Genomic DNA, 15,092 nt, shown 5'->3' on the forward strand with positions numbered 1-15,092 from the left:
TGTGTGTGTGTGTGTGTGTGTGTGTATTTATCCTGGATACACACACACATGCATATATATATACACACACACATATATATATATCCTGGATGTGTGTGTGTGTGTGTGTGTGTGTATTTATTTATCCTGGATACACACACATGCATATATATATACACACACACATATATATGTGTATATATATGTATATATCTATATTTTAAGAGACAGGGTAGCTCTTCTGCTTAGGCTGGAATAAGGGGCACAATCATAGCTCACTGTAACCTTGAACTCCTAGGCTCAGGTGACCTTTCTGCCTCAGTCTCCCAAGTAGCTAGGTCTACAGGTACGTACCACTTTTCCTAGCTAATTAAAGAAACTTTTTTTTTTTAGAGAGTGTCACTATGCTGCACAGACTACTCTCAAACTCCTGGCCTCAAGTGATCCTACCACCTCAGCTTCCCTATACACTGGTATTACAGTCACGAGGCACCACACCCAGCCAGACATTTGTTAAATTATAATAAACAATAGCTCTACAAACTTCATTTTGTATATACCAGGCTTCTAAAATGAAATGATTTCAGATAACAATTTGAAACTTATAGAGGGCCTCAGGACATTCTTGAAAAACCCTCAGAATTGAAAATGCAATCAGGCATTATGTGTATTAATGTCAGGCTATTTTAACTTCCTCATCAATTTGGAGTTTATATCAACAATATCTGTAGAAAGGATTTGTTTAGCATATTAATAGTTTAAACACGGTCCAAATAATGCACGCCTACAAAAAATTTTAAGCACTTAAAATAATTTTAGAACCTCCTTTTGCATGAAAACAATTTGCTAAAATAAATTTTATGTGTCTTTGTAAATTTGGATCTCATATGCTCTCTACTTAGAAATATTCCAAGATCCCCTTACTCAAGATACAGTCATGCACCACATAATGACATTTTGGTCAGCGACAGGTCGCATATACAATGTTGATACCATAAGATTATAATGGACCTGAAAATTTTTTAACCATGTAGTGACATGGTAGCCATCCAAACATCATAGCACAATTACCTTATTTTTACATTTCCTTTAGCCTAAGTATACAGTGTTTGCAAATTCTACAGCAGTGTGCAGTAATGCCCTAGACCTTCACATTGACTCACCTGTCACTCACTGACTCACCCAGAGCAACTTCCAGTCCTGCAGGCTTCCTTCATGGTAAGTGCCTATACATGTGTACCATTTTCTATCTTTTTATTTTTTTGAGAGAAAGCCTCAATCTGTCGCCCAGGCTGGAGTACAGTGGTATGAGCTCCGCTCACTGCAACCTCCCCCTCCTAGGTTCAAGCAATCCTTGTGCCTCAGCTCCCCAAGTAGCTGGGATTACATGTGCATGCCACCACATCCGGCTAATTTTTGTATTTTTAGTAGAGATGGGGTTTCGCCATATTGGCCAGGCTGGTCTCAAACTCCTAGCTAGCCTCAAGTGATCTGCCCGCCTTGGCCTCCCAAAGTGCTGGGATTACAGACATGAGCCATGGCACCCAGCCATTTTCTCTCTTTTATGCTATATTTTACTGCACAGTAAAACTGTTTTGAAATGTTTAGAAACACAGATAATTGCCGAGATGGGCGGATCACGAGGTCAGGAGATGGAGACCATCCCGGCTAACACGGTGAAACCCCGTCTCTACTAACAAATACAAAAAACTAGCCGGGCCTGGTGGCGGGCGCCTGTAGTCCCAGCTACTCGGGAGGCTGAGGCAGGAGAATGGTGTAAACCCGGGAGGCGGAGCTTGCAGTGAGCCGAGATCCGAGATCCGGCCACTGCACTCCAGCCTGGGCAACAGAGTGACACTCCATCTCAAAAAAAAAAAAGAAAAAAAGAAACACAGATAATTATCACCATGTTACAGTTGCTTAAATTAGTATAGTAACATGGTGTACAGATTTGTAGTATATAGTATATAGCATACTCTATAGCCTCGTTATGTAGTAGACTCTACTCTCTCGGTTTGTGTAAGTGCACTGTGTGATTTGGGCACTACAAAATCACCTAAGGACACATTTCTCAGAATGTTTTTCTGTCGTTCAATGATGCATGACTGTGTTCCCACTAGTTCCTCAAATTAGACTGGCAGTCTTTATTCACCATAGCTTAATTATGCCAATGTTTAATTTATTTGTCTGCTATTTTGCAAACCTGAGGTTTTGTAATGCATTTGGTTTGGTCCATTTCTAAGAGGTAAGAAAATATATGCTTTGTGGAATTTTGTTTTCTGTATCCTATGAACATGTCCTCCCAAGAGTCATGATGTTTTGAAGGATGCTATACAAGTTAATCTTCATCAGCGATCTTCTCAGCCAGTGTGTTGCTTTGGTACATGTAAATATACACTAGGCGTTGTGTCCTATGTGCAGTTCTGAAATGGTGACTGACTTTCATAAGGAGATTTATTTGCAAGTAAAGGATCTAACATCTGTGTAGTTCTTCCACCCTTTTGTCCCCTTGACCTCCAGTAAATTCTGGCCCAAGAAAGAATGACTTAAGAAAAATAACCCCATATTTAGTAAGCACCTACTATGTGTAAGGCACTGTGGTAGGTGCTCAAGGTGATTTAAATATGATAGTGCATGCCCCTGACATCTAAAATCATATTTGGGAGGCGACAAAACAACAAATGTATGGTACTAGAATCCAAACAGAGGATACAGGAGAATGAAATCATTACTGGGAGTGAGGATGTTAAAATAACAGCTAAAAAATATTGAACACTTAAAAAGTACCAGGTACTTAATATGCATTGTATTTCATTTAATCCTCACATCCTAACTGTTAAATTTTGTCCCCACTTTAAAAGGAGGCCCTAGGTGTGGAGAGTTTAATTAGTTTACAGAAGACTACTTGAGTAGTTCATGTTAGTGGGGCTGGGGTTGAATCCTAATCTGATACCCACATGCTTACACTCTGTCCTACTGAAAGCTTCATGGGAGAGACAAACGGAAGACAGACCACCAGGGATTGTGAGAGGTGGGGATTTGGTGGTATTTTTCCAAAACACAGATCAGCATGCATTGTGACACAAAGACTTACAAAAAAAGTGTGGGCATATTCAGTGAATGTGAATAGTTAATTTTAGATGGGGGGGAGGGGAGCAGTGGTATAGTTAAAATAGGCTGTAGAGGAAATTGAGAATGATGTTGTAGAAAGGATAGAAGTGCACACCTGAATTCACTGGTTGTGCACACAGCCTTGGAACTTCCATCATGTTGCATGGAGATATGTTGCATTTGCAGAGAATGTGACATGAATTGCAGCCCCTGGAATTGTGCAACAGTGGCCAGCCTGGATGAGGAGACAGTTACAAGGCAACCTGACCACATAGTCTACTTCAAGGTCCTGGGCTAAAGGGATGGTGGTGGAAACAGATGAGAAGCCTCAGACTTCCAGCTAATTGCAGTTGCTGGATGAGGGAGAAAGGAGAGTCTCAGAGATGGTAGGGTGGTAATATCATAAGCACACAGGAGACACAGGGGAAGGAATGCTCTCCGGAGGAGGCCAGTCATGAGAACAGCCTGAGTCTGAAGTAGTAGTGATGCTGGGAGTACCCAGGTGAAGGTGTTCAGTTAGGCTACTGGAGCCATTCTGGTGTGGAAAGTGGTGGTGGGGTTGACTTTTCTTTTCTTTTTGAGTCATGGACAACTTTCCATTACAATTTTGGATTCTGAACAACAAAAAATGCACCTGTTTATGCATACATTCTAACAAAGTATCAGCAGTCTAATGAATATTTAAACTCCCTCCATAAACCTTCTGTGCCTAACTTAACCATCCTTAGGCTAAAAACATAGATATTTAAAGCCATATATATTAGTGGGTAAATTTACTGGAAAACAGTATGTAAAAGGAAAAGAAGGGGGAGAGAAAGTCACAACCTTGGGAAATGCTACATTTCAGGTGCCAGAAAGGGGATGTGGGCAGTGGTGTCGGGGGAGGAATCCTCAGAACTCATGCAGGAGGAAGAAGAGGAATCTGCCATTTGTAGTGTCCTAGGAGCCCAGAGTCTTTCCACCAGAAAGCTGTGCTCAGCTGTGTAAGAACATACAATTGAGAAGATTATGACTGAAAAACTTTAGACTTGATGAGTTATTGCAGTTCAATATTATTCTTCCCATTTTTACAAATAACTTTGAGAGAAGAGGTCAGATTTTAAACTGAAGAAGAGCTGGTTGTGAGAAATTAGAGATAATACGGAATCTTATTAATTTAGTGTCATGATATATAGTATTTTTTCACTAATTTCTGACCCAAGAAAATAATCAAGCAATTAGTAGTAACTACCATGCTGTGTTTGGCTCTAGAGGGCATTTAAATATAAAGATTGAGTAATTTTATATATGTTGTACAAATAAGTTTTATTTTACAAATGAGTTTTGCCAAATATTTTACACACTTCTAGTATCCATACCAAATCTTTTTAATGAACTCTAAATTATAAAAGTACAAAAAGCCACTGGAATTGAGAGGATGTTTGCGAAGAAGGAAATCCTGTGGTATAAATGACCCAAATTTATAATATTTTCACTATGCTGTAACTAGATTGAAGGATTTTTCCATTGCATTTTGTAATTTAGGGAAAACCTGTTTATTTCTTCTCTCAGACTTCCCTTAATCGGAAATACTTGTAGTAAAATGTGCACCAAAATACTTTTACATTATAGGTCATTTTAAAAGTTAGCGGTATTGAAATAGTTAAAATATGAGAGAGGCATTTCACTGAGGTTTTTTACTTTTATATTATTGTAACCTGACTTAGCATCTCATACAAGAAAAAGCAGGTCTCCAAGTATGTAAATAAATTTCCAACATGCTTCTACTTTTGGTTTATTTGTCTATTCATCACAAAGCCTTCAACATAGCAGATAATTCTGTTTCTCCTTTTTTCATCTTTTCATCTATTGGAATGTTAACTGTTAAGTAATTTTCTAAGTAATTTTGCTAATCTAGAAAAATATCAATATTTTTCTTGAACTATCTCATGACTATGTATTGTTTCCACGATTCCTTTCTGCTCTTGGAATTCATCAGATTATTACTGGAGTTTGTATATGTATTTTTTCCCTCTTTTTCATCCTAACGAACTCACTTCCTGTGAAAATAAATCAGAGCACTGTCAATACTACCAGGAATATGTGACCTAAATCTTACCCCAATACTTCTCAGAATGATGAGTTTCTAAATGTGTTTGGGCTTTGCCAAGCCATCACACACTTTAAAATATAGCTATGGTTTTGAATTTCCAAATGCATTCACATTGAGTAATTTTATAATGTTAATTTTTTTAAATGGGAAAATGTGAGTTGGGTCAGAAAGCTAGCTTTCTCCATGTGTTCTCCAGCTTGGTGACGTGTGGCACCATTTCATTATGCAGAACTCAGTGAACAAGAAGTCAGTTGTCATAGCCGTCTGTTTCCTGGTAGTTTACACACCAGAAACTGAAATCTGAGAATGGCACTTGAAGGAAAACAAAGAGCTTTACAGTATTTTTTTTTCTTTTCAGGAAAACACACAGAAGCTAATTTTAGCGTCTTGATCAAATTGACCCAGCCTTTAACCCTGGCAAACGTTACCACAACACACTTCCAATAGACAATAGTTTGCATACCAGCATCGCACTGGAAACAGATGTGCATGCAGAATTGGCCTCCCCTCCCCCGCCGCAAGACTGAGCCCGGCACTGTCATGAAAGTTGAAATGTGGTCCTTCCTAATTGGGGAAAAAACTAGGTCTTCTTTCAAATTTCAAACTACAAGCTTTCATGACTTCTTTAAAAATTTATTGTGTCACAGTTATGTTTTGACCAGAGTTTCAAAATATCATTCACTAGAGAAACATCTCTTGGCTTTAGCATGATTTTTATCTTGGTGAAAACAAAACAAAACAAAACAAAACAAAAAAAAAACAAATAAATTGTTAGCAGCTGCGCTATTCATGAGTGATGGTTACACAGTTTATATATTAAAACGTTTGGAATGTGCACAATTACCTCTTTTACTTTCTCACCAGGTCTCCTACAGTTTATATAAACTGCATTTTTATTACCAAAGAACTGTGAGTCTTTCCCCTCTCATCCTCGCCCGTCCTGGCTTGGCAGAGTTTGCTCCCTAAAGCCCACAACAGCAAGCTGTCCCCTGTCCCCATCCACCAGCTGCAGCTCCCCGGCAGTGTTGAATTCAGCCTCTCCACTCAAAAGGAGCTGGGGAGGGTTCGCTCAGTTTAGGATTATTTAGCTTAGAACCTTCTCAGAACCTCCGGGAGACCCACTCACTTGTGAAATGCAAGAGAGTTTTTCCATTTTTGCCGAGAGACAAGAAACAAATGTCTGTGTTTCTTGAGCGATGGAAAAGGATGTTTCCTGTCTCATTTGCTATAATAATTGCTTCTCTCAAAATATCCTTTCACTCTGGGATAGCTATAATTGGTTGCAGTATATGCATCCATTTATAGAGTCCATGTATATAAAACACAATGAGGTGGCATTTTGTAAGCATGTTCTGTAACTTAAAAATATACATATGTTTAGAAAACATAGGCCCTGTGACTTCTCTGAAGCCATAGAGAAGTTAGTGACAGTCGGGCCTAAGCTAGAACCCCATGCCCATGCGTGCAGAACCACCCAGTGGCCAGGAACAGAGATCTCTATGTTACAGGCAGAGAAATCTCAATTGATAATTTGTATTTTTTAAATATGAATTTAGGGGAATGCATAATTGTTGAAAAAGCGGAGGGCTTGCAGTTATAAAGCACTATGTAAACTATAGTGCTTATAGTTTCAATGAACTTAGTTCAAAAGTGAGTTGTTACCTGTCTAAAATATTCTTGTCTCTAAAGAAATAATGAGTGCTGCTTATCCCTTTAGGTGAATTGTTTACATTAAAACTTAAATAGAATTTGAGGATTCTATTTAGAATTATAATTCATCTGTATGGAATTACATTAAACAGATTTTGGACTACTGAAACAGTAATTGCATGTGAGATATATTAAATGCAAAAATTATTCTAAATTTTATAGGGTCCATAAAAAACCATTAGTCAGATACCCAGACTGAAATGTTATTTCTTATATTTGCAAGTTAATACCAATAGCGTTATTTGAACTTTGTGAAGGGAATTTAAACTATTTTCCTGGAATTTTTGTTTGACTGCCAAAGGGGAAATTCTCATTGGACTTTGATTGTGAAATCCAGTGCTTTTGTGTGTATGTTTTACTACCAAAGCATTCTTTATCCACATTTTACTTTTTCATAATGCAATTCATGCCTCTTCTTTCGGTAACACATGAGTAGCAGCTAACTACCCTAAGTACTTCTCTCCTATTTCTAATTTATATTAAATGTTTTCACGATTTTAGGTTTCATTTCATTAATGCTGACCAAAATATGTATTTATAAACTATAACAAAAACTAGAAAATGTGCAATATCATAAAATAATTGTTTTCAGAGAGCTTTTTAGATTAGTACCAGACAGAAATGTTTGTGTGATCTGTGTAGTTATTGTGTAGATTGCCGAGATAAACATTCAAAATTAAAGTAATACTTTCTGCTTAGCATGAGGATTCCTAATCTGTAACCTTTTATCAATAAAATAAAAATCTATTTTATTTTCTTTAATGATTTTATTATTACAGTGAAGCAAGGAGATAAACATTACCCCTAAAGTGTCTACTTGTCGTATTCTGTTTCTGTGAGAAATATAACCCAAGGTAGGTTTTTTTTTTTTTCTTGAGACAGAGTCTCACTCTATCGCCTAGGCTGGAGCGCAGTGGCGTGATCTCGGCTCAGTGCAACTTCTGCCTCCTGGGTTCAAGCAATTCTTCTGCCTCTGCCTTTCAAGTAGCTGGGATGACAGGCGCCTGCCACCATGCCTGGCTAATTTTTGTATTTTTAGTAGAGACAGGGTTTCACCAGGTTGGCCAGGCTTGTCTCAAACTTCTGACCTCAAGTGATCCGCCCCCCTCAGCCTCCAAAAGTGCTGGGATTACAGGCACGAGCCATCGCACCCAGCCCCAAGGTAGATTTTTAAATGGATATAAAGAAATACCTTTCAAAGAGCAGAGCTTTTCCATGTGACTTTTCTGATACAATAAGGTACAACTCAGTGCTTTTCACAGAAAATAATGAATCTATCGAATAAAAACATTTTCAGTTTATTAAAATAAACCACTTAGTAACCCGCATTAACTTTTTATTTCTCTGAGTATGTAACTATATATGTGTAAATACCATCTTCTATGTAGTCATGCCGCTTTTCTTAGGTGTGGTCACTGCTAATTTACTATGATGAGTCTGTTTTTCAACCTTGCCAAGTTAAAAGAAAATGTAAACCCATTTGTATTAGAATAGGAAGGCATGTTCTTGATTGCAGTCTGTCAGTAGTATCTTGTATGTGAGTATGTGAGTGTGTGTGTGTGTGTGTGTGTGAGAAGGAGCAATGCATTAAATATATCTGTGTAAATACCAGCTTCTATCTAGTCATGTGCTTTTCTTAGATATGACCACTGCTGATTTACTAATGACAGATTTTTTAGATACTGCTTTAGAATTAAGGTGAGTGGTATTATCTCTAGTTTGAGACCAAGAGAAGCGAAGTAACTTAAGCAAGGCCACATAAGTGATAAATAGTGGACCTGGAGTTTAAACCTGGGATCCCCACCTAAATCATAAATACAAAATGAACCACTTTTTTGATGATCCAGTGTCCATGTATATGTATTACATGTATGTATGTATATATATGCATGTGTATATATGTACATACATATAGATGTGCTTATACTAGTGTTTTTTCCACCAGATAGTTAACCTTTCTTCTCCCACTTGCTCACTTTTTTTTTTTTTTTTTTTATGAAGTCTCACTCTTGTCCCCCAGGCTAGAGTACAGTGGCTCGATCTCGGCTCACTGTAACCTCCGTCTCCTGGGTTCAAGTGATTCTCCTGCCTCAGCCTCCTGAGTAGCTGGGATTACAGGTGCCTGCCACCACGCCTGGCTAATTTTTGTATTTTTAATAGAGACAGGATTTTCGCCATGTTGGCCAGGCTGGTATCAAACTCCCGGCCTCAGGTGATCCGCCCACCTTGGCCTCCCAAAGTGCTGGGATTACAGGCATGAGCCACTGCTTCTGGCCAAAGGAAAAAACTTTTATTTAGGAAAACTTTCACTCATTAGAAAAATGTGTTCTTGATAATCTTTTTTTTTTTTTTTTTTTTTTTTTTGAGACGGAGTCTCGCTCTGTCACCCAGGCTGGAGTGCAGTGGCCGGATCTCAGCTCACTGCAAGCTCCACCTCCCGGGTTCACGCCATTCTCCTGCCTCAGCCTCCCGGGTAGCTGGGACTACAGGCGCCGCCACCTCGCCCGGCTAGTTTTTTGTAGTTTTTTTTTTTTTTTTTGTAGAGACGGGGTTTCACCGTGTTAGCCAGGATGGTCTCGATCTCCTGACCTCGTGATCCGCCCGTCTCGGCCTCCCAAAGTGCTGAGATTACAGGCTTGAGCCACCGCGCCCGGCCAATAATCTAATTTTTTAAAATGCATTAATTATGTCTTATCTTGGCTAACACATTTTAATTTACCTAGTTATTTCCCAGAAATTTAATAGATACAGGAGATATATTCATTTTTGGTGATATTTATACCTGTCGTCATACCATAAATATGCACCATGCATTAATGTGCATTCAGATTATGTAGCTGCATCCTTTAGTCTTCGGCACTTTCTATGGTTTTCAGGTGGGCTAGTGATTATGGGGCACACTTTTAAGGCAAACTCTGTGTTTCAGAAAAGTAAATAGTGGATTCACTTTTCCCCTTTTAGCTTTTACACCATTACAATTTTCTTTCCTTTACAGTTCTCCATTAAAAAAAGAAAGAAAAGAAAATAGTTCATCATTCTGTTATCATCTTTCTTACCGTACTGGGAATGGGTTGCTTTTTCTGCTGTTAACCAGGCTTTTACCTCCGTCCCGGGGCGCGGACCCTTGACGTATTGAGAGAGTCGGGTCACGTGAATAGCATGCAGGTTGTAGACTCCCCACAAACCAGGGGGTACTCCTGACCCAGCTTCATCAGGAGCTATTTGCCCTCACAAGGACAGAAGCAATTAAATTGTTTGTTCTGCTACAGAGTAAATGGTCTACTGAGAACTTGTTTGTACTTTTATATGTTTTTATGGTTAATGTTTTCAGTGACCCATGTTATAAAGTAAACCATAACTACTTCTGGAAGCATGTTGCAGCAGTAAAGCAAAACTGTATATTCCAGATATTTATATCACTTCACTCAAACCCTCGGAGTAAAACTTAAAAAAGAAAAGATTTCTTTCCAAACATTTCAGTTAGAAACTCAATTTCAGAACCTTGGCAGTCTTATGTATAGGCTTTCTTACATGATTGTTGAATAACATGTTATTATACGTGGGGGAAGAATAGTTCTTTTGTTGGCTGCATTACATTTTGTGGTGAAATTGGAGAAAACAAATCATTAAGGAAGTCTATTTTGGTTCAAGACATTACACACTTATGACGAGTCTGTTTTTCAACCTTGCCAAGTTAAAAGAAAATGCAGACCCATTTGTATTAGAACAGGAAGGCATGTTCTAGATTGCAGTCTATCAGTAGCATCTTGTGTGTGTGGGGGTGGGGGGAGCAATGTATTAAATAGATATGTGTAAATACCAGCTTCTATCTAGACATGCTGCTTTTCTTAGGTATGACCACTGCTAAGGAAAAATATATTTTCTGGATGAAATGTTAAACTCTGTGACAACCTCACCCAGACCTGCTTTCCTCTGACAGTTTTCCTAGTCTTCCAAACTCTATCACCCCCTTTCATTGAAACTCCTTCCAAACTCTCTCACCCACTTCCATTGAAACTCCCGTGCCTTGTGGTCAGCAGATAGAAGGAAAGACCTCCACCACTTTAAAAAAGAAGAAGGAGGAGAAAAACAAATACGTATGTATTTGCTGCAGTTTGTGAGCAGAGATACGTGTGAAAAGAAATACGCTAAACGTTAGATGTTCGTTAACTGGCTGAAAACGTGGAGGAACTGTTAATTCTCTGCGCTCTGTTCTTCCATTGATGACAATGAGAACATATTACTTTTATATTAGTTATGAAAACAAATAAAGCAAAATCGATGACGGTATGCTGAGAATTGTCAGTACGGTCTTCCATCTTCTGTGTCTTTTGGTAATACCCGTATTTTAGAAGAGAGTGCTGTTACTGTGTATGAATAAGCCTAATTCATGGTGGTATTCTGTTGGGTCCCCATGATATAGTCATCTGTGAACACCTGAGCTTTGGAATGAGACAAAATTGGGATCCAGTCATAAATCAGTCCTTATCTGATGTGATGTAAGATACCTAAATAAGCTCTCTGAACCCATTTCCTTATCTGTCAGTCATAAAAATATTATTTCTCTAAGGTGGTACCAAGACGAATGGAGATAAATAAAACTGCTAGCACATAGCAGATCTTCCATAAATACCACCCGGGATGTTGCCAAGCACATAGTAGGCTCTCATAAATACCGAGTGAATAGATAGGTGAATGAATGGTCACTTCTCCTCCCACCCTCCACCCCCTACCCCATCCCACCACCTTCAGGGTCAGATCAAGGCAGAAGGGCAAGGCCCCACTTTGGCTCAGTACCCTCACTGGTGGGGCAGTGAGCCTGCTTGCTCATTTACTTCCCCTTGCAGACAGCCGGGATTGTTAGCAACCATAGTGTGTCAGAGGTGGGGAAATGTATTCAGTGTCATGGATGAAAACTTTCTATTTCCAGCTGAAGTTCTTCCTTTTCCTCTTTATTTTGCAACATTCTGTCAGCTGTTTTCATGTGAAAGAAATCTGGAAGAGTGAAAACAAGAATTGACATCAGGATAAGGTGTAAAACAGGCAGAGGGTCATCAAAAACAGCTGAACTAGTGACAGGAAGCTATCTGTAGAATGTGTCTTGCCTTCTTCTTGTGTTCCTTTTCATTAACAAAAGCAAAAAGAAAGAAAAGAATTGGAAGTCTCATCTTTTGCCTTGTGAATGGAAGTGGGCTGATGTTTAAAATCTCACTTGAACAACCTTATAGATGATTTTTAGTAAAAGATATTTGAAAAAAGCACATGGCCCATTACAAAGGAGAAAAACAAAAATTTAGACTGTTTTTCATTTGGTTTTCAAATAAATGGAGTATTCCATGGCTTTATTCACCAAGTGGAAGCCCCCCTTTTAATTCCATATAAGGCTGTTGCCCAGGTCTAGGGATCTATTCATGGATCAATAAGGTTGGGACCACAAGTAGCCTTCATTTCTAACTTAACAGTAAAAATGAAGGCACTGAAATTTTCTGCTGTAACTTTTTTTCTCCAGAAGTAAAGAAGTTGTATAATACTTTGTGAAAATATCACTTTTTATATACATTTGTATATAATAACTTGGGGTAAAATTTTTACTTATATGGCTAATTGAGACTCTAAGCCTGCCTCAAACCGAAGGTGAATTGCTGAATTTTTTTTCAGTAGGTGAATTACTTTTTTATTGCAGACAATACATGCATTGGGTGAAAAAATCTTAAATGATCTGAAGTATTTGAGCACAGAGAGAAGCCCCAGCTTTCTATGTGAAAAAGAGGTACTGTGTACGTGGGAGATTAACCCACAGCAGATTTTATTTCATCTTAAAGAGGGGTGTTTTATAACATGATTATGTGTTTTGTCTTAGAATTTCTGATATTTTATTGCATGCTTGTTGTCCACAAATGTGACCTATTTTGTTTTCCACATTTGATTTGAAATAGACACCTTTCTTTCCTTAGTACAAGTCAATTAAATACAGAACTGTTCCTACTATCATTTTTAATTGGAAACTGAAATGTCAGGAAATGTTACAGAATCATGAAATAAATGCCAGTTGTTTAATTGATTTTATATAAAGAGGTTTAGAGACTGAATTATAAAACAAGATTGCTTCATGTAAGTGAATTTTGAATATATATCTTTACATACACATGGCATCTAAAAATTTAGTATAATTAAATATGAATATGATTTTTAAGTTATCAGTCAAATATATGTATTACATCCATGTGATATTTCTTCATAAAAACATAAAATACCTTCAGATTAAATATGTTTATCTTTTACTTCAGAGTTCCTTAAAACTATGGACATGAAGTTGCTCAGGTTTTCATAATATCTCACACGTGCTTAACGTGCTCTCTTGCCTCATGGCACAGCCCCAAACTTAGAACATTCAGCGTGGGTGGTCCTGAGGGTTCCAAAGGCAGCTGCATTTTTCTTTTCTGGGTGCCCTTATCTTGGGTCATAGTGTTGAAAACATTGTAAGACTTATCAGAATGTTTCAATAGTCTTTATAGTCCCAAGATGCACACCTCTTTTAGAAAAGAAGGAAAACAAAAAGCTGTTCTAGCCGTGGTCCTTTGAGTGTGGGATGCTTCTTCCTCTAGTGGAGAAAGTGCCTGTCTCTGGTACAGGCGCTCCTACAACTAAGGCGAATGAAAGCCTCCCAGTTTGCTAGCTAAAAACCTTCTTGTAGCCACATTGCATTGAATCAGACTCTAATGCTAGAACTGACATTCTGATTTGGTTTAAAATGATGTGGTCGGTCTTAGTTTTTCTTATCAACATGTCAGAATCTGCTGAAATGAAAGTGGAAACACAAATCGCAAATAGGCTCCAGGCTGCCTTAGAACACTGAACAGCACAGCTCTCATAATGTCAGTTTTCAAAATTGACTCACATGAAGCAATGGGATTTTGCAATTCAGGCTCTCTCTGTCTTTATATGAGCCTGAATATTGCTGTGTATGTTAAGCAATGCATGGAATCTATTCTCTGATTTCCCCCCCTAATATTTCAGTTTCCAATTATAAGACAATAAGTTGGATAATTCTGTATTTAGTTGACTCATACTAAGAAAAATCTAAAAGGAATTTTTTTTAAAAAAAGCATACACGCGCACAAATCAGTAAAGGCTTTATTACCAGAGGAAAAGTCAGTGAATCACTGCTACTCTCTTACTTGAAGACCTTAAGTGTCGCATGGGGATGCTGTAATCTTTGCAAAGATGCTCTTATTTAAACTCTGGAGCTCTCTCTGTTTTCTCAGCCATCCATTATTAGCTATCTAGAACTAATGATTCTCAAGGCACCGCTTTAGGGATTTTATGATTCTTTCTGTCTCCTGGGACTCATGTAAAGTTTTCAAATGATAAAAGAAGCCCCAAAAGTTATTTCTTTTCTCAAGTCAGATGAAGATAGGAATGGCTCAGGAGTAGCAGTTTCTGAAATAACCTTTCTTAGGCATTGAGCTCTGGGTTTCTCTTCTGAACCTTCATCTAATGAACCCTTTAAAGTGATTAGCTTAGAAAAAAATAATTCTTATTCTTTCCCAAGATTCTTGAAAACATACTGATTCTTAATATCTAATTTTATTTCGGTTTTTTAAATTAAGGTTTGTTTTCTTTTGTTTTGGAAAAAGAGTATTGCTCTGTCATACAGGCTTGAGTGCAGTGGCGCATTCACAGTTTACTGTAACCTTGAACTCCTAGGCTCAAGTCATCTTCCCACCTCAGCCACCTGAGTAGCTGGGACTATGCTCATATACCACCGGACCCAGCTAATTGAAAACTATTTTTTTTGGTAGAGATGGGGTTTTGCTGTGTTAGTCCAGCTGGTCTTGACCGCCTCAAGCAGTCCTCCCGCCTTGGTCTCCCGAAGTTCTGGGATTACAGGCATGAGCCACCACGCTTGGCTTAATAACTTATTTAGAAGCACCTATAGAATAATCAAAAAGATAAAGCAATAAACACTAACAAAAATAAATTTCTGTTCCCAGTGTACATTCTTTTACTGAAGCCTAGGAACTCTACATCCAACTGAGTCTTTTGTGTTCTTTTCAAAAACAAATGAAAAAACCATCTACCTCCCCTTCAATGAGACTGAGAAATGACACTAACAAATCTCAAACCTGGCTGTGTAATAACTGCAGCTTCCTCAGCCCCTGGTTTGCAGATGCTAATTCAGTCGGTGGGGGGTTTGGTA

The 15,092-nt window shown here is 38.2% G+C and overlaps 1 protein-coding gene across 3 annotated transcripts in view; it reads left to right on the forward strand.

The window, feature by feature from the left end:
* GMDS (GDP-mannose 4,6-dehydratase) overlaps positions 1–15,092 on the forward strand; it is a 651,165-nt gene that overhangs the window by 429,020 nt on the left and 207,053 nt on the right. For 2 of the 3 annotated variants that reach the window (XM_017850337.1, XM_017850339.1), the window contains exon 8: positions 12,576–12,662. The exons of the other annotated variant lie outside the window; for it this stretch is intronic. In XM_017850337.1, coding sequence (XP_017705826.1) covers positions 12,576–12,662 — 87 coding nt within the window. The remainder of the gene's footprint in view (positions 1–12,575; positions 12,663–15,092) is intronic. 3 annotated transcript variants of the gene reach the window in all.

This window comes from Rhinopithecus bieti, unplaced genomic scaffold, assembly GCF_001698545.2.
Source record: "Rhinopithecus bieti isolate Rb0 unplaced genomic scaffold, ASM169854v2 scaffold_32012, whole genome shotgun sequence".
Classification (NCBI taxonomy): Eukaryota; Metazoa; Chordata; class Mammalia; order Primates; family Cercopithecidae; genus Rhinopithecus; species Rhinopithecus bieti.